The sequence below is a fragment of the Lepidochelys kempii genome, chromosome 8 (assembly GCF_965140265.1).
Source record: "Lepidochelys kempii isolate rLepKem1 chromosome 8, rLepKem1.hap2, whole genome shotgun sequence".
NCBI lineage: Eukaryota > Metazoa > Chordata > Testudines > Cheloniidae > Lepidochelys > Lepidochelys kempii.
Window position 1 is genome coordinate 11,702,957 of NC_133263.1, and position 19,737 is coordinate 11,722,693.

Below are 19,737 nucleotides of genomic sequence, written 5' to 3' on the forward strand. Positions count from 1 at the left end.
AGGGGGGCGGGGGGGCTCTGTGCACAGGGGGGCGGGGGGGAAGCAGGGAAGGGAGGTTCTGTGCACACTGGGAGGAGGCAGGAGGGTACTGAGCACAGGGTGGGGGAGAGAAACGGGGGGCTCTGTGCACTGGGGGAGGGGGAAGAGGGGCTCTGCGCACAGCAGGAGGGGTAGGGGCTCTGCGCACAGGGGGGCGGGGGGGCTCTGTGCACAGGGGGGCTCTGTGCACAGGGGGGCGGGGGGGGAAGCAGGGAAGGGAGGTTCTGTGCACACTGGGAGGAGGCAGGAGGGTACTGAGCACAGGGTGGGGGAGAGAAACGGGGGGCTCTGTGCACTGGGGGAGGAGGAAGAGGGGCTCTGTGCACAGCAGGAGGGGTGGGGGCTCTGCGCACAGGGGGGCGGGGGGGGCTCTGTGCACAGGGTGGGGGGGGAGCAGGGAAGGGAGGTTCTGTGCACACTGGGAGGAGGCAGGAGGGTACTGAGCACTGGGTGGGGGAGAGAAACGGGGGGCTCTGTGCACTGGGGGAGGGGGAAGAGGGGCTCTGCGCACAGCAGGAGGGGTGGGGGCTCTGCGCACAGGGGGGCGGGGGGGCTCTGTGCACAGGGGGGTGGGGGGGCAGGGAAGGGAGGTTCTGTGCACACTGGGAGGAGGCAGGAGGATACTGAGCACAGGGTGGGGGAGAGAAACGGGGGGCTCTGTGCACTGGGGGAGGGGGAAGAGGGGCTCTGCGCACAGCAGGAGGGGTGGGGGCTCTGCGCACAGGGGGGCGGGGGGGCTCTGTGCACAGGGGGGCGGGGGGGAAGCAGGGAAGGGAGGTTCTGTGCACACTGGGAGGAGGCAGGAGGGTACTGAGCACAGGGTGGGGGAGAGAAACGGGGGGCTCTGTGCACTGGGGGAGGGGGAAGAAGGGCTCTGCGCACAGCAGGAGGGGTGGGGGCTCTGCGCACAGGGGGGCGGGGGGGCTCTGCGCACAGGGTGGGGGGGAAGGGAGGTTCTGTGCACACTGGGAGGAGGCAGGAGGGTACTGAGCACAGGGTGGGGGAGAGAAACGGGGGGCTCTGTGCACTGGGGGAGGGGGAAGAGGGGCTCTGCGCACAGCAGGAGGGGTGGGGGCTCTGTGCACAGGGGGGCGGGGGGGCTCTGTGCACAGGGTGGGGGGGCAGGGAAGGGAGGTTCTGTGCACACTGGGAGGAGGCAGGAGGGTACTGAGCACAGGGTGGGGGAGAGAAACGAGGGGCTCTGTGCACTGGGGGAGGGGGAAGAAGGGCTCTGCGCACAGGGGGGCGGGGGGGCTCTGTGCACAGGGGGGTGGGGGGGAAGCAGGGAAGGGAGGTTCTGTGCACACTGGGAGGAGGCAGGAGGGTACTGAGCACAGGGTGGGGGAGAGAAACGGGGGGCTCTGTGCACTGGGGGAGGGGGAAGAGGGGCTCTGCGCACAGCAGGAGGGGTGGGGGCTCTGTGCACAGGGGGGCGGGGGGGCTCTGTGCACAGGGTGGGGGGGCAGGGAAGGGAGGTTCTGTGCACACTGGGAGGAGGCAGGAGGGTACTGAGCACAGGGTGGGGGAGAGAAACGAGGGGCTCTGTGCACTGGGGGAGGGGGAAGAAGGGCTCTGCGCACAGGGGGGCGGGGGGGCTCTGTGCACAGGGGGGTGGGGGGGAAGCAGGGAAGGGAGGTTCTGTGCACACTGGGAGGAGGCAGGAGGGTACTGAGCACAGGGTGGGGGAGAGAAACGGGGGGCTCTGTGCACTGGGGGAGGGGGAAGAGGGGCTCTGCGCACAGCAGGAGGGGTGGGGGCTCTGCGCACAGGGGGGCGGGGGGGCTCTGCGCACAGGGTGGGGGGGAAGGGAGGTTCTGTGCACACTGGGAGGAGGCAGGAGGGTACTGAGCACAGGGTGGGGGAGAGAAACGGGGGTTCTGTGCACTGGGGGAGGGGGAAGAGGGGCTCTGCGCACAGGGTGGGTGAAACACGGGCTGGGGAACAGCAGAGGCGGGCGGGCGGGCAGGAGAAGCCGCGGGAGAGGGGGCCGCGCGCTCCCCTGGGCCCGCGGCCCGGCAGCGCCCGGCGGGGGCGGGGGCTCGCCCCACGTTGCGGGCGGCGGCACCAGCGCCGCCGGCCCGCCCTGGCACAGGCGGGGAGGGGATGTGACGAGGCGCTCGCGGTGCATTGTGGGAGCCCACCCCGCCGCTCTGGGGTCGACTTGTTCCAGTTCACACGGCGTCGGGCTGAGCCCAGCGAGCGGGACGGGCAGACGGGCCGGAGACATCGCGCTGCTGCCGGGAGCCGCCCGGTAAGTCGCCGGCGGGGTCGCTCCCGGGCTCCGGCCGTTGGGCTCCGCGCTGCCCGCGAGCTCGTTACCGGGCCGGGGGCGGTTGCTCTGTAACGTTCCCGTCTTGCCCCGGGTACAGCCGCCGGGCGGGCGCTCCCGGGCTACGCTGCTGGGGGGGGGGTGAGAGCGGGCTGCTCGCTGAGCCCGTTGGCAGCTGGGGCTTCGGGGAAGAGAAAGGAGCTTCCTGGACCCCTTCCTGGGAGCAAATCCTCCTAAAGCCCCCATCCCCTGCTCTGCCTTTCGTAAAACCGGGACGTCAGCTCCTTGCCCCCCAGGGCGGGGACAGGGGCGTTGTGTTCGCGTTGACTCCCAAGCAGGGGGGTGGTATTCAGGCTGGAAGGAGTCCAGTTGACGCCCGGCATGACAGTGTGTTGCACAGCGATGAAAATGAATCGTGTATATGTTGAAACAAGCTCTTCCCTCCTCCCCGGTTTCCTCCTTCTCTTTCCCACCGGGTCATTGGACAGGAGAAGATAATAATGTGTAGCGGCTGCCAAAAAAGAATGGCTGAAGAACAAGTGGGAAGACATTTTTGGTACATTGCACTTCAGCCTGAGGAGACGATGGCACGAAGTTGTTTTATGATTGCAAAATGGGAAGGATGCAGCCTAGAAAGAACTAGCTGACATTTTAAAAACAGAGAGGGAACCTCCAAGTGGGAGAAGTAAATATTGTTCAAGGAATGGATACGGCACACGTTATTTTAGGACTGTCACTTCTTTTAAAGCCTGTGCAAATCTTCCTGGCAAACACATCACAATCCATGCAGTGTGGGCCTGGGTGTGGGTGTTTCTCACATGGGCTGCACCCTAAATGCATGTGCTGTATTGCATGCTGCAGGTGAATACAGGTTTCTCAGTCTCGGGAATAAGGCATAAAACAAAGTACATGGATTTAACTTGAAAACTGAAGAGTGTGTGTGTGTGTGTGTGAGAGAGAGAGAGGAAAATGAGAGGAGCAAATACACACAATTTGTGTGTGTTTAATCTAACAGTAGTCTTGTTTGCAATGCAGTCTTTAGAGGTAACTTTCACAATGCCCCATTTATAGTTGTAGCAGACATTTGGGGGCCAGGTTTTGATCAGTTAAACTGGTGTAAATCTGAAGTGACTCATGGAGTTAACTCAAAAAATCAGTGTATGTTTGAATGGTAGCAGCTTATGATTTCATATTTTGACCATTAGAATGAGCGTAACAATTTTTCTTAAGATTACAGTATAACTGTCATGTAGCAACAGGTGTGTAAGGAATTTTACAGCTGAGGCTTCTCTCCCATTCCTAAAGGTTTATGAGAAATAAATGAGCCAAATAGCAAGTTAGTCTGTAATTGGAGAATGAACAACTGGGTTCTTATGCACAGAATGGAAATAAGAGATTTAGGCATAAACACTATTACAATTTCTCTGACAAATCTATTTCTGTTATTTTAAATGCTGTTGGTTACAGTGAGAATTTATACTGAGTAGACATTACAGGACAATTTCTCTGGACTGCTGTTGTTTTTATTTTGATTTTTTAAGCAGTTGAAGGAATTACCTTTAAATATTTTAGGGCCAAATTTTAATTGCAGGGCACTTTGTTGTTATGCTAGAACATGGCAAAAATGGTATAAAAAAAGTGAAACCTTTTAGGCCACTTAAACTCCTAAGTGAAAACTTTATTTTAAATAAAATATTCTTTTGTCTGTTGAGTTGAATGCAAACTGTACACACCAGACCAAATCCTGCTCCACCTTTACAGTGGTGTAACAGAGGAGAATTGGCCAGCTGACATTAACACTGGAGGGTACTCTCAGGTGTTCCTGATTTTAGCTTTGTGTTAACAAAATTATAACTGCTACAAACATCAGTGTTTAGAAATTAAACATTCAGACATTTACATAGAGTGAAAATAAAATTCTCTTGGTGCTGCAGGACAAATTCCACTGAATAACAGGGAGCTCCTTAAAAAGATCCATTCTCTGCAGGACAGTTGGAATATTAACACTCCAGAACAATAGTTTGGATCCAAATTTCCCTCACTCTCAAAATAAGGAAACGATGATGTACATTTCACCTTACCATTTTAAAGGCCCCAATCAGTCCCCCTGCTCTGCATGCTTACAATGTAAGTATATGACAAGTAAAACAGTTGGAGGAAAGGAGAAGGCCTCAGAATTTTAAGAGCTGTGTTAAGGAGAGGGACACTGGCCCAGTGAGAAATCTGGGCAGCATTATGCTTGAAAGCAGGCACAGTGCTTTCCAGAGGTCTAAGTTGGGGAAGGGGAGCATAGCTATTCCCCCTCTTTACCCAACCATCCCTACTGGATGTTGCTGGGGAAGAATGGGAGGGAGGGATGGTCTATGGTTCCATCTCCTTCTCCCTTCCCAGCCCACACTGGAGAGACTAATACCGGCATTCATCTTAATATAGTTCTTAACAGTCAAAGGAGTTAAGTGTGAGGATCAAATTGTGCCTGACATCTACTCAGGGGCAGGTGTTTGTACCCTCTCCTCTATTTGTGCACCTGCACAGGGCCAGGCAGTATTCTTGTCTATTTTTAAACTTATTCTACCTCAGGATTTTGGCTGGGAAACATCCACATCAACTGTTTATTGCATTTTTGCCTGCTTCCAAAATAGTGGTTGTGGTAAAGGAATTTCTGAAACATTCTTTCCCTGAAACACATTGTCTGTCTTGACATATATCCCCAGTTCTTAAATGGTTCAATGATTTAAAGTCCTTTCAGTCTTAATTTTATGCCTGCTCATGTACATACAGCATTTCTCTTACAAGAGGCTTCCTTTTTCCCCAGTGTCAGCACTTCCAAGAGTGGTCAACAGAGACAATAGTATATTTACATTAGTCTAATTATTTGCAGCAAGAAATGCCCTGCAAGGAATCATAGCACACCTCTAATACCATTCACACAGTCTCATTTATTTATTAAAAGGGAGCCGTTGCCTAAATATCTTGCAGCTTTGTAAAAAGCCCTTTTGTCAATATGCTAAAATTGTGTAACTATTTTCATTCTTGCACACAAACTTAGTGGAAATAAAACGACCATTAGCTTAAAAAAAAGTAAGTTTCCTTTGATTTAGACACTTTCATTTGTTATGGAACCTCCATAAAATGAACAGCCATGGGGCACTGTAGTTGAGGAGAATTTGTCTTGATAGAGTTTTTCTGTGGATGTATTCATTTTTAACTGTATATTTTGATGTAATGCTTTTAGATGAGAAATGAATGTAGTAGGGTAGTAGTAGTGTATGGGGGTTGTGGCCATTCTTGTTATTTGATTCTTCCATACTATTGCTGCCTCTTCACAGGCCAATAATAAAAAAGTTACTGCCTCAATAGAGGACTTAGTTTCATGTGAAATCATGTTGTTCTATCAAATCATTGCTTGCCTACTTGCTGATATAACCCTATTTATTATTTGTATTACTAATAGAAGTCTTAGTCAGGGACCAGGAATCCTACTGTACTAGGCTCACATATTAGAGACCATTTTATTCATGCTTTTAGACACTGTATTTTATAAAGTATTCCTAACTAGCTTCTGATTAGCTGAAGGACAGAGCAAGTCTGCAGTCAAAGATTATCAGAATGCAGCTTTTCAAGAGTAGTACAGTGAGCAATATACATCAGATGGGATGACAGCATTTACATTGTTACTGATCTGGGATGATGGAAAGAAAATGAACAGTATTGCAACAGAATTAATCTCTGCTGGAGCAAAAAACAAACATCTCTCTTTTGCCTTGATGGTGAAAGGAGGAGGGTGGGAAAGGCAAATGCCCGTGTTTCATCTTGATGTGTACCCAGTTGCAGAAGAACATTATCCTGTAAAACGTTCCCCTTGATATGCTTATATAAGAGCTAGTGAAATCTGTCATCTTTGTTTGGTGAGTATAATTAACATGTGGATGTAAGTATCTAATCAGACTAGTCACTGTCTCTGACCTGATTAGCATGAATGCTACTTGCTTGACTAAAATAGTCACTTAGAGTCAGCACTTGATGACTTTTAATAGCAAGTTATTAGCTTGACCCTCTTACCAGACGTTAATTTGGTATTGGCTAAACTAATGTCAAATGCAGGGTATGACAGCCACCTATTATTATGTACCTTTTTACCAAGATGTGCACTGTGTGATATGAATTGTATGATGCTTAGGCTTTCAAACAAGGAAGACCTCCGTGTGCATCTGGAGTGTATATTAAAAATGTGCCTTTGACTGCAATGTATGCATTCTTCACATACAGTGTTGAATTCAACCAAGAATATCCTAGCCAGTTTCAAGCATGAATTAAAGAAGTAGAGCTGAATTATCCTGACTTGCAGAGGTACAGCTGAGCATTGAGCCTATTGACCTCAGTGAACTTAAAGCTGATTCACACTGGTGTAGGTCAGAGAAGAGTAGAGCCCATAGCTTGTGTTTGTTCTTTTCTTTCTTGTTAGTTATTTTGATGGGGGATGGAATCCTCCTAAGGGCTTGCCCCACTGAAGACAATGGGAGTCTCAACATTGGTGGTTATTAGTGTAAACGTTAAGCTTTTAAGAAAATTCATGGCTGAACCACTGCCTGGTACGTTATTAGGGATCTAACTCATCTAGTCTGTCTTTATCCTTGATCCAGAAGTATCTGTAATATAAATCACATACTTTTGCTCTATGTCAGTGTGTCACAGTCAGAATAGAGTTGTATTCCCTACACATTCGCGGAAGTTTGCCAAATATTGCAATGGAAAGTCAGTGGAGAAAGAAGAGGAATGCGCCTATTACATGTGTTCTCTGATTTTTTTTTTTTTTTTTTTTTCAAATCTTGTAACAACTGTTGAGCACTCTGTGCAGTTCCTTTTGGTTAGCTTTACCTTGTGTGCAGTGACTCAGCAAACTGCCCTAGGTTTCATGAAAGTTGGCAGCATTTCAGAGTTTGTTTTACAGTCAAACTGTTTGTGAGCACCATGTAAAGTAAAATAGAATTTTCTTCAGCATCAGACCTATGGCCATTATCTTTACAACTGTATTTTCAATAAGTATGTTTATTTTGGCCATTGCAAATTAAATCCCTCCTCTGCCTCCAGCCTCTTCCAATCATGTACAAGTTATACAACCTGATACTCACAAATCCATAGTTAGAATTGAAGGGATCTTTTAAAACTTTGTCTTATTTTTATCCCTTTTATGTTAAGCAGATGCCAGAATAAAGGAGGGTATTAGAGCTTCAACTAGGAATTCCCTAAAACTTTTTTGCATTTACAAATTGAGTAATTCCATGTATACATCAAACAAACAAACTCATCCTCTCAGCTTGCACTATATTTTTCTGATTAGGTAATCAGTTGTTGTCTGATCACCTCACAGTACACTTATTTTTTGATTCTTAGTGTAGGTCCATGGTTACAATTAATGTTAGCAGGAGCTACTTGTGGTCATGCGGAAGTAATGTTAAAGCAAGCATAGTATGGAAAAAATACTACCCATTGTGTATATATCACTAGTAGCTAAAATCGTACGCTGTCACATGGATGTGGCAGTTGGACCAAGTAATCCACCATCTGTACATTCTCCCTCATACAGCCAATGAAACTGTTACATGCGGACTAGCTGTAGAGTAATGGTGGTGGTTGGTTGAGTTATCTCTGATATCACAATGGTCTAGCACTCTTGGCATGGCCCAGATACACGCCTTGCACAGGTTTACATCAAAGTTAAAATGGCAGAGAATTTAAAAATTGGATGGTAAAAGACCACAGATCCCAGTGATGATCGAACTTGGTGATATTCTGAACAAAGAGAGCTCTCAACCATGCTTGTAGCCGTTTCCATCACTTCACGCTGACTCATATATTTTAGGCTTCAGAGTTACACACAGAGTGACAATCCTAGACTCAGTCTTGTTATATACATTGCATCTTGAAGGTGCTTACTATGAGCACAGAAGCCTCGAATGTTATACATTAATGGGAAGATTATTCTACTGAGCAAGAACTACAAGATGGGTTGGAAAGCACCAGCCAGGCTCTTTTCTGCTGCCTTTGCTCAAGCCCGATAATGGAAGTTGAATTTGATAACGATCGATGACAATTGGCAGTAAGTTAACGACAACCTTAGCATCACTCAAATAGACTTTCTATATCCACAGACAATGACGTAGGTACAATCTGCTTCCACATATGAGGGAATAACGTTCATAACTCACATCTCCATCTCTCATGAGTTGAGTCATTTTCTTGGTGGTAGAAATAAAAGTGTCATGCCATGTGGTCCCATTGTACTGTACATTGTGGCACTCTACCACGACGGTCCATGTAGGTCTTCAGTTTGTATTTTGAAAAATCAGATATGCTGTATTTAACACCAATTCAGTCAAAATGTCAGAAAAATGCTATTTTGCTACACGTTTTACTCTTACGAATTGGGCTCCAAGTGTTAGCCACTCAGGGCTAGATCAAACATGCACCCTCCCCTCCCCCCGGTGCACGCGCACACACACACAGTAAAATCCACAGGGGCAGTAAGGGAAGGAAAACCGAGACTCTTTCAGATTCCCCTCCAACCATTCCGAAGGACAGACTGCCCCATGGAGTAAGTTGCCAGATTGCATAAATCCAGAGACTGGGGCCACCTGTAGAGAGGCTTTGTGGAAACTGGCATCCGTTTCAGTGAAGCCACATTGCCAAAGAATGGCAGCCAAGCTACCAGGGCCTCCATGGGCATGGCTGCCCCAGCATCTCCTACACGGGGGGGTTTCTCACCTCAGACAGGACACAAAATATAGCCTAAGAAACTCCAGGGTGCTGCTGGGAGGATGTGCTCCCCTGTCCAATACCTCACTGCTGCTCATTGACCTACCCTGTTCCATGTGGGAGGGGTGAGACATGCACTGAGATCTTGGAAGTATGGTCCTACCTGAATTCTTCTTCCCCTTCTCTGGGTGTCAGAGCTATAGGAACAAATCTACAGACACAAGTATTTGAATTGTATATTTTTTCAAAAGTTTCTAGAGCAGAAGTGGGCAAACTATGGCCCGCGGGCCACATCCGGCCCGCGGGACTATCCTGCCTGGCCCCTGAGGTCTGGGCCGGGGAGGCTAGCCTCCAGCCCCTCTCCCCGCTGCTCCCCTCACCCGCCCACCTCCCAGGCTTTCCAATAAGCCAGTCCTGCCGCTCTGAGCGGCATGGGGGGTGGGGGTTGGATAAGGGGCAGGAGGTTTGCGGGCGCGATCAGGAGACAGGGAGCGGGGGGGTTGGATGGGGCAGTAAGGGGACAAGGAGCAGGGGGGGTTGGATGGGGCAGGAGTTCTGAGGGGGGCAGTCGGGGTGGATGGGGCGGGGGCCAGGCTGTTTGCGGAGGCATAGCCTTCCCTACCTGGCCCTCCATACCATTTTGCAACCCCGATGTGGCCCTTGGGCCAAAACGTTTGCCCACCCCTGTTCTAGAGGTCCGACAATACTATTTGAAATTAATTGTTTGGCCAAGTATAAAAATATCCCATATGCCAGCCTTTGGAGCGGTATAGCACTCTTCAAAACATAAGTAGAGCCACTCTAAACTTCACTAATGACTAGCAGGCCCATTGCAGGTTAGAGTTTTTCAAATTGGTGAACAGGAGGCAAACTGTAACCTGCTAAGCCAGACTGGGCACTAAAGAAATACAGGCCTTGGAGCCGCTCCTCGTAAGCTGCTGTGGAGTAGCTTTGCAGAAGAAACGTTAGCCCAATGGGTGAAGTAGACTCCATGGAACATTCATATACCCCTGCCAATTGGAGGGTGAGTGGAAAGGAGAATTTATTCAGCCCCAGCATTTTTGAAAAACTGGGAAGTTCTGTTTCACAGGGGCTCTCTCTATAGCTGTGGAGGAGCCTAGATTTGCCTCTAAATGAATAATCACCATTTGGAAGCAAGGCTAATGCATCACAAGATGCATTTTTTCCACTTACTGTGACAGTTAATGTTCAGTTTTCATTTATGACCATGCTTCATTCATTAAATGTTCACTTCACTAGTAAATGTTCTGTTGTAGAGTTGGAAAAATGAAGTTCTGGTAATGTGGCATCTCATTACAGCCTCAGCTAATAAATCCTTGCTGAGAGACTGTCGGATGTTTGCATATTTTAGATTGTGTGAACAAGCAAAGTTTACTTGTATTTGTAAAATAGCTGGTATTTTGTTTTCCACCAATAGCTTTGTTTGAAAACTATGTACTGAAGATTCCAGCATAGAATAACACATGCATAAATGTTGCTTTAATTGAATTGCAAGTAGTTCAGAACATGCCATATACTTTTGGGGATTTCATATTTATAGAATCATAGGAAGGGACCGTGAGAGGTCATCTAGTCCAGTCCCCTGCACTCATGGCAGGACTAAGTATTATCTAGACCATCCCTGACAAGTGTTTGTCTAACCTGCTCTTAAAAATCTCCAATGATGGAGATTCCACAACCTTCCTTGGCAATTTATTCCAGTTCTTAACCACCCTGACAGTTAGGAAGTTATTCCTAATGTCCATCCTAAACCTCCCTTACTACAATTTAAGCCCATTGCTTCTTGCTCTATCATCAGAGGTTAAGAACAAAAATTTTTCTCCCTCCTCCTTGTAACAACCTTTTACATACTTGAAAACTGTTATCATGTCCCCTCTCAGTCTTCTCTGTTCCAGACTAAACAAACCCAATTTTTTCCATCTTCCCTCATAGGTCTTGTTTTCTAGACCTTTTATCATTTTTGTTGCTCTTCTCTGGACTTTCTCCTATTTGTCCACATCCTTCCTGAAATGTGGCACCCAGAACTGGACACAGTACTCCAGTTGAGACCTAATCAGCACAGAGTAGAGCTTCTCATGTCTTGCTTACAACACTCCCGCTAATACATCCCAGAATGATGTTTGCTTTTTGTGCAACAGTGTACACTGTTGACTCATATTTAGCTTGTGGTCCATTATGATCCCCAGATTCCTTCCTAGGCAGTCATTTCCCATTTTGTATGTGTGCAACTGATTGTTCCTTCCTAAGTGGAGTACTTTGCATTTGTCCTTATTGAATTTCATCCTATTTACTTCAGACCATTTCTCCAGTTTGTCCAGATCATTTTGAATTATAATCCTATCCTCCAAAGCACTTGCAGCTTGGTATCATCCGCAAACTTTATAAGTGTACTCTCTATGCCTTTATCGAAATCATTGATGAAGATACTGAACAGAACTGGACCCAGAACTGATCCCTGCAGGACCCCACTTGTTTTGTCCTTCCAGCATGACTCGGAACCACTGATAACTACTCTCTGGGAACGGTTTTCCAACCAGTTTTGCACCCACCTTATAGTAGCTCCATCTAGGTAGCATTTTCCTAGTTTGTTTATGAGTATGTTAGTTATATTTGTTCCTTGCTTTCAATGAAGGCCATCTTTTTTACATACCATAATTAGCCAGCTTGCAATGGAGACCTTCAGTACTTCCACACCCAGAAGAGCCCCTGTGGGGAAGAAAAATTATATATCTCTACTTCTGCTTTTCAGTTAGGAAATGAGAGAAACTAAAACCCACACAGTTTTTTTTTTAAACTTCCTCCCCTGCTTTTCCAATGCTTTGGTTTAGTGAAAACATGGATAATATTTTGTTAAAAGTTTGATGGAGTTAGCATCTGTAAAATTGATGGGAACCCAAATTGAGATTATTGACTGTAAAAATATTTGCTAGTAGGGCTATAGTAGGTAGAAAAATGGTTTATACAATTCCAAGTTGGAGCTGACAAAGAAACCACACCATTTTGCTAAGAGCATGCAACGAGACAGCACTTAGTAGATGGTACTGTTTTAAATAAAGTTTTAAATCTGATTTTTGCAGTCGTGGTTTTAAAAGGGGATGTAAACTAATTTGAGTAATTTCCCAAAGCAACGAGGCCAGCTTTTGCTGTCATATTCACTGATGAGCTGTTATGGCAACTGGCTCAGTTTGGTGGGAGCTAGCAGAAGTAGTTTGATTTTTTTTTCCCCCTCCAAGGTTGTCTGACTTTGTTTTTGAACAAAGTCAGTTTCATAACACTAATATAACCTGTGTCAAAGTGAATAGTCTAGAGCTAGATTTGTTTCCCTTCAGCAGGCAATAAAACACTCATTGATTTCACTCAGTCTTTCGCGCAGGTATTGAATTGTTGAGGAATACAGCCCTCCGTGCAAGTGGGAGGGAAAGAGCATGTTCATTAGATGTTTAAAATAAGGTCGTAGTCATAAGAAGTAATCCTAATTTGAGACTGATGCAATCTGGTGCTCAGTGACTAGTTGGGATTTGAAAGTCTTCAAGGTATATCAGCACACATCCGAAGCCTTATAGCCAAAGTTGCAGAATTTAAAAATATGGTTGGGTGAACCTGTTTTACCTAATTTTGAACTCAGTCATTGTGTGTTTCAAGTTTGACACACATGGTATTAGGTTTGTGTTCCACTGTAAAGAGATTGCACAGAAAAAAAAATCCAGTTGAAGAACAGAATGAAAAATGGAGCAGAGCATTAGCCGAGTGAAGAATAAACACAAACTGTGAAAAAAGGAGAGAAAAAAATTTACACTGAAAAACCTGTCTAACAGGTGCTCATTTGTGCCAGGCTGGATTTGGGGCAGGAGATGGGAGGACTAGGGGCTGTATTGCTAATAGACCATTGGTTTCCATCTGTCTAATAAAATATTTTTTTTAAACTCAATCTCCTTTCTGAGAAAAAAAATCTCATTACTATATGTGTATTATGGGGAGCAGTGGTGGGGAGGAGAAGAGAATCATGAACTGGTTTTACAAACCAGTAGCCCAACCCCCCAAAAATATTTTGGGAACTTGGGAGCTCTCAGGCTCTATGGGGCTTTGCCTGTTTCTGTTTAAAAGTTATACTCTGGCAAGTATCAAAAGGTAACAAGGCATTTGCCAGAAGTATCAGCAGCAGGTTTCTATACTGCAGTAAATTAAAATACGGTTATCAGACATCTGTCATGTGTAAAGACTAGTCATATTAGGGGAAGAAAGGAATCAGATTGAAGTTTATCAAATTCCTGGAGTCGATGTCTCAGTGGTTTGAGCATCAGTTTGGAGACAGCTAGATTCCTATGAGTTCATCTCATCCCTCTGTCCTTCCAAAACAGCTAAACTACAGGAGTTATAGTTCACTATGCATGGGTCTTCTGCGGAACTTTAAACTGAGTACTGCTCTTCTGCAGGGACCTAGAATCATACAAGTATAGGGCTGGAAGGGACTTTGAGATTATCGAGTCCAAGGTTTCTCAAACTTCAGTGCACTGTGACCCCCACCACAAAATTGGACAACAAAAATTACTACATGACACCGGGAAGAGGGACCGATGCCTGAGCCCAACTGCCCCATACAGTGGGGTCAAAGCCCAAGCTCGACCGCCCTGGGGAGGGGCCAAACCTTGAGGGCTTCAGCCCTGGGCTGGGAAGTTGCAACCTGAGGCCTGTCGCCCAGGGGTGAAGCCAAAGCCTGACTCCTGCCACCCAAGGATGAAGCCCTGGGGCTTTAGCTTCAGCCCTGGGTGGTGGGGCTTGGACTTTGGCTTCATGCCCATGTGCCAGCAAGTCTAACGCCAGCCCTGGTGACCCCATTAACATGGGATTGTGACCCACTTTGGGTGCTGACCCACAATTTGAGAACTGCTAAGGTAGGGCCCTTTATACCTAGACATCTGTTGCTTGTATATCTGGCCTTAACAATAATTTAATCTAGATAGGCATTAGTGCAGGCTGTTACCCAGTTTTGTGCACACACAGTCATGGTAATTTCACCTACACATTAGCAGCACAATTATATACTGTACTTTGAAAACGTAGCCAATGGCTTTTTCCATAAGAGTAGAGGTTTGCTCGGTGTCTTTGGTCAAAATTTTCCCTCCCTTCACTCTCAAGCCCTGTTTTACTATGACTGCCATGATTCACCTCAGAGATGGCTGCATTCAGTGATACTTATCTATGGTAAAATCCTTTAGGATCTTCAAGGATAAGAGGAAGCTCTAGATGAATGTAAATATTGAAAGGTCTGATTTCTCACCAGCCAATCTCTGGATCACACATTTTGTATTATAAACAAAGTTATGGCAAGTAAAATTCACCATTTTAAGGAGTTCAGAGTAGCAGCCGTGTTAGTCTGTATTCACAAAAAGAAAAGGAGTACTTGTGGCACCTTAGAGACTAACCAATTTATTTGAGCATAAGCTTTCGTGAGCTACAGCTCACTTCATCGGATGCATCAATGGTGTATCCACTATAGAACAACTTGTAAAACTTTATGTGGATAAGTTTTAGGCACCTTTGATACAACTCTAAAATGCCAACTTCAAAGTAACAGTTCAATATAGCTAAAATTCAGCATATGACATTTTAGCAGTCAAAAAATCTGTTGATTTTGTCACTGATGAAAAAATGAGTTGTACTCTTTCCATGGATGCAAGAATAATAGTCATCTGAAAGCATTAAGTGTTGTATTCCTTACTGGTAATCTTAATTTTTCCTTTGTTTACAGTGTGCTGTTCTAGACCCAATATAGACAAAATGTCCAGCAGGGGTGGAAAGAAGAAGTCAACCAAGACTTCCCGCTCAGCGAAGGCTGGAGTCATATTCCCTGTAGGAAGAATGCTACGTTACATTAAGAAAGGTCACCCAAAGTACAGAATTGGTGTTGGTGCCCCTGTGTACATGGCTGCTGTACTCGAATACCTGACTGGTAAGTTTGATAGAACAATGCAAAATAGCAGCAGTGAGAATTAAAAATGCATAAATAGAATTCCTACAATATGCAAGCAATCAGAAAAACTAGTTCTGCAGATTTATGAAAGGCTATAATAAGATCTAGTTCAGTTGTACCTATAGGCCCAAACTACCAGGTCCAGACCTAGATCAAAGTTTCCTTATTTTGACGGCATTCCAATCCTGAGTTTTGGTTTAGTCTGTTATAAAATCCTTATCTTGCGCATAGCTTTTCTAAGGGTTTCTCATGGACCTCAGTAAGTGTTAATTGAACTCTCAGTGCTGTACTCCTGTTTGGTCCCATTCTTGCACCTAATCTTTTTGTTCATGTTGTATTTGTCTGTTAGAATGTAAGCTCCTTTGGGCAGAGGACTTGTCATCTTCCATGTTTATACAATGCTGGGTACACTTTCAGCATTGTACGAACATGAGATGTATCTTAACTTCCAAATTCAATCCTTGTTGGAGGTGAACTGATCATTTTTGCTGATTATGAATTTGAGACATATGGCTTTACAGTTAGACTTAATCAGCAAACTTGTGCTTGTGCACTCTATCCAGCTGCACCAAATCAGCACAGCTTATTTTCATTTATAGTCTTTCTATTGCTACCATCATTGGAGTGCACAAGGACCTTAGAAGCAATTAAATTATCCTCATAATGCCTTGTTGGGGTAGGTAAGTGCTATTTTCCCCATTTTACAGATTAGGACTTTGAGTTGCACAGAGATTACATAATTTTCCTATGGTTTCATAGGATTTGGCAGAAGTGGAAATAGAATCTGGATCTCCCAAGTCCAAGTGCAGTTCCTTACCTACAAGACACTCCTCCCTGTCTTAGAAGTTTCACATTTGCTTCTAAAAACATTCTCCCTCTGGCATTAACTTGACATTAATCTTAAATGTAATGAAAAAAGAACAGGAGTACTTGTGGCACCTTAGAGACTAACAAATTTATTAGAGCATAAGCTTTCGTGGGCTACAGCCCACTTCATCGAATGCATAGATTGGAACATATAGTATGAAGATAGATAGATATATACACACACACACACACACACACACACACACACACAGATAAGTTGGAAGTTACCATACAAACTGTGAGAGGCTAATTAGTTAAGATGAGCTATTATCAGCAGGAGAAAAAAACTTTTGTAGTGATAATCAAGATGGCCCATTTAGACAGTTGACAAGAAGGTGTGAGGATACTTAACTTAAGGAAATAGATTCAATATGTGTAATGACCCAGCCACTCCCAGTCTTTATTCAAACCCAAGTTAATGGTATCTAATTTGCATATTAATTCAAGCTCAGCAGTTGCTCGTTGGAGTCTGTTTTTGAAGCTTTTCTGTTGCAAAATGCCACCCTTAAGTCTTTTACTGAGTGGCCAGAGAGGTTGAAGTGTTCTCCTACCGGTTTTTGAATGTTATGATTCCTGATGTCAGATTTGTGTCCATTTATTCTTTTGCGTAGAGACTGTCCGGTTTGGCCAATATACATGGCAGAGGGGCATTGCTGGCACATGATGGCATATATCACGTTGGTAGATGTGCAGGTGAACAAGTCCCTGATGGCATGGCTAATGTGATTAGGTCCAGTGATGGTGTCACTTGAATAAATATGTGGACAGAGTTGGCATCAGGCTTTGTTGGAAGGATAGGTTCCTGGGTTAGTGTGTTTGTTGTGTGGTGTGTGGTTGCTGGTGAGTATTTGTGTCAGGTTTGGGGGCTGTCTGTAAGTGAGGACTGGTCTGTCCCCCAAGATCTGTGAGAGTGATTTTTAGGGCTAATAAACTTGACCTTAAAAGGAGTACTTGTGGCACCTTAGAGAGTAACCAATTTATCTGAGCATGAGCTTTCGTGAGCTACAGCTCACTTCATCGGATGCATACCGTGGAAACTGCAGAAGACATTATATACACAGAGACCATGAAACAATACCTCCTCCCACCCCAATCTCCTGCTGGTAATAGCTTATCTAAAGTGATCATCAAGTTGGGCCATTTCCAGTACAAATCCAGGTTTTCTCACCCTCCGCCCCCCCCCCCCCCCACACACACACACAAACTCACTCTCCTGCTGGTAATAGCCCATCCAAACTGACCACTCTCCCTACAATGTGTACGATAATCAAGGTGGGCCATTTCCAGCATAAATCCAAGTTTAACCAGAACGTCGTGGGGGGGGGGGGGACAAGGGGAAATAGGCTACCTTGCGTAATGACTTAGCCACTCCCAGTCTCTATTTAAGCCTAAATTAATAGTATCCAATTTGCAAATGAATTCCAATTCAGCAGTTTCTCGCTGGAGTCTGGATTTGAAGTTTTTTTTGTTGTAAGATAGCGATCTTCATGTCTGTGATTGCGTGACCAGAGAGATTGAAGTGTTCTGGTCACGCAATCACAGACATGAAGATCGCTATCTTACAACAAAAAAAACTTCAAATCCAGACTCCAGCGAGAAACTGCTGAATTGGAATTCATTTGCAAATTGGATACTATTAATTTAGGCTTAAATAGAGACTGGGAGTGGCTAAGTCATTACGCAAGGTAGCCTATTTCCCCTTGTTCTCCCCCCCCCCCCCCCCCCCGACGTTCTGGTTAAACTTGGTTTTATGCTGGAAATGGCCCACCTTGATTATCGTACACATTGTAGGGAGAGTGGTCAGTTTGGATGGGCTATTACCAGCAGGAGAGTGAGTTTGTGTGTGGGGGGGGCAGAGGGTGAGAAAACCTGGATTTGTGCTGGAAATGGCCCAACTTGATGATCACTTTAGATAAGCTATTACCAGCAGGAGAGTGGGGTGGGAGGAGGTATTGTTTCATGGTCTCTGTGTATATAATGTCTTCTGCAGTTTCCGCGGTATGCATCCGATGAAGTGAGCTGTAGCTCACGAAAGCTCATGCTCAAATAAATTGGTTAGTCTCTAAGGTGCCACAAGTACTCCTTTTCTTTTTGCGAATACAGACTAACACGGCTGTTACTCTGAAACTTGACGTTATACACTGAATTTAAATAATCAGGAATAAACCATGTACTCAGATTGGTTTATGGAGCCTGTGCATATGGGTTAGAAGCTTCAACAAGAATCAAGATTCAGCAGAACCAAATTGGTGCAAGAGGTCTGAATTACTAGCAGTAAGGGCAAATGAAAAACCTGCTTTGGTTCTTATCTCTCTCTGTCAGTACTTCCACTTCGTAATTGTTTCATTTGGTCCTCTGCAAGTGGTCAACAACTGATGCTTTAGAGGAAGGTATGCCATCTCTATAATTTATTTGATCAGCTGGGCAAGGGGAGGAGGAATTAGTTTAACTGCCTTTTCATGAATGTAGCAGCATGTAGTAAAGCATGTGACTTAAGCCTGGGTTTTTTGTGTGTGTGTGATTTTTTTTTTTTTTTTAAAGTTACATTGATGTTGCTCTCACCACCAAGACTACTCTTGCTTGCGGTGATCTCAGAGTAGCTACAGACACTGCCACAGCAGATGCTGGAGGTAGGAGACAATGAGTGCAGTCTAAAAGCATTCTCCTTCAGTGTTGTATTGTGTTTTTTTTTTTTAACAAACCTCAAAAGGAACTTACAACATATCAGATTCAAAATGAAAAGGAGTACTTGTGGCACCTTAGAGACTAACCAATTTATTTGAGCATGAGCTTTCGTGAGCTACAGCTCACTTCATCGAGCTCACTGTAGCTCACGAAAGCTCATGCTCAAATAAATTGGTTAGTCTCTAAGGTGCCACAAGTACTCCTTTTCTTTTAGCGAATACAGACTAACACGGCTGTTACTCTGAAACCTGTCAGATTCAAAATGTTCACTCTACACTGTTCCTCCTTCAGTGGAAGACAGCTGTTCTGAGGCATGTCTGTTGACCAAAATATCAATGGTAGATCTGACTTTTAGGCCTACCTCTTGGAGAATGTGGTCTCTCCTTAGAGCATAGTTTTCAAAACAAGAATTTAGCAGATTGATGGGTGATTTTATCAGCCAGTGGTTCATTTAATTAAGTAGCTAATAGTACAGGTTTGTTAGTTTTTTGCAATTGTTGCTGTACTTTTAAGTATAAATTTAATGTATATTTAAAAAACTGAATAGATACCACATGGGCAATGTAAATGAGTGTTAATTCATATTCAAAGGACAACATATGCTGCCAGAATCCTTCAGTTACCTGCCATTGAATGTGTGTCTATAGAATAGTTTTATAGCATTTTTTTCCTTAATTTGCCACACTTGATGCAGACTTTGCTACTGGTTACATTCCAATTGGAACAACAGGGCTATCAGGTGTCAAAACTAAATAGGTGTATAACACTGTATTTAAAGTGTTCATACTATTAGCTTGCTTTTATATGCTAAAAATAAACCCACTAAAATGTTATCTGGGTTTATATTTTAAGCTTTTTGTAATATTTTGGACTACTTTAAGTAGTTCCATAGATTTTTCTTTTCATTCCTACCAGAATTTTGTATCTCTTACTGGAATCCTCCTTCAGAGAATATAGATGTAATTGTACTAGCCAGCTGTAAGTTCCTGGCTCCTAAGCGCATTCTGAGTGCTTTTTGTATCTCAGTCATTTCTTTTTAAGAATGGAGCATGATCATACTGATATGTCTTTTAAGTGGTGGTCGGACAATTTTCTGTGGCTTCTGTTTATTAGTACTTCCGTTCGCACA

At 44.9% G+C, this 19,737-nt stretch overlaps 1 protein-coding gene across 4 annotated transcripts in view; it reads left to right on the forward strand.

Moving 5' to 3' along the window:
• The first annotated feature begins 2,155 nt into the window (after positions 1 to 2,155).
• The window catches only part of MACROH2A1 (macroH2A.1 histone), a 72,274-nt gene continuing 54,692 nt past the window's right edge, over positions 2,156 to 19,737 (forward strand). For 2 of the 4 annotated variants that reach the window (XM_073355517.1, XM_073355518.1), the window contains exons 1-2: positions 2,156 to 2,290; positions 14,835 to 15,035. In XM_073355517.1, the coding sequence (XP_073211618.1) occupies positions 14,864 to 15,035 (172 nt within the window). In that variant the 5' untranslated portion in view covers positions 2,156 to 2,290; positions 14,835 to 14,863. The remainder of the gene's footprint in view (positions 2,291 to 14,834; positions 15,036 to 19,737) is intronic. The other 2 variants (XM_073355519.1, XM_073355520.1) reach the window with 1 other exon arrangement.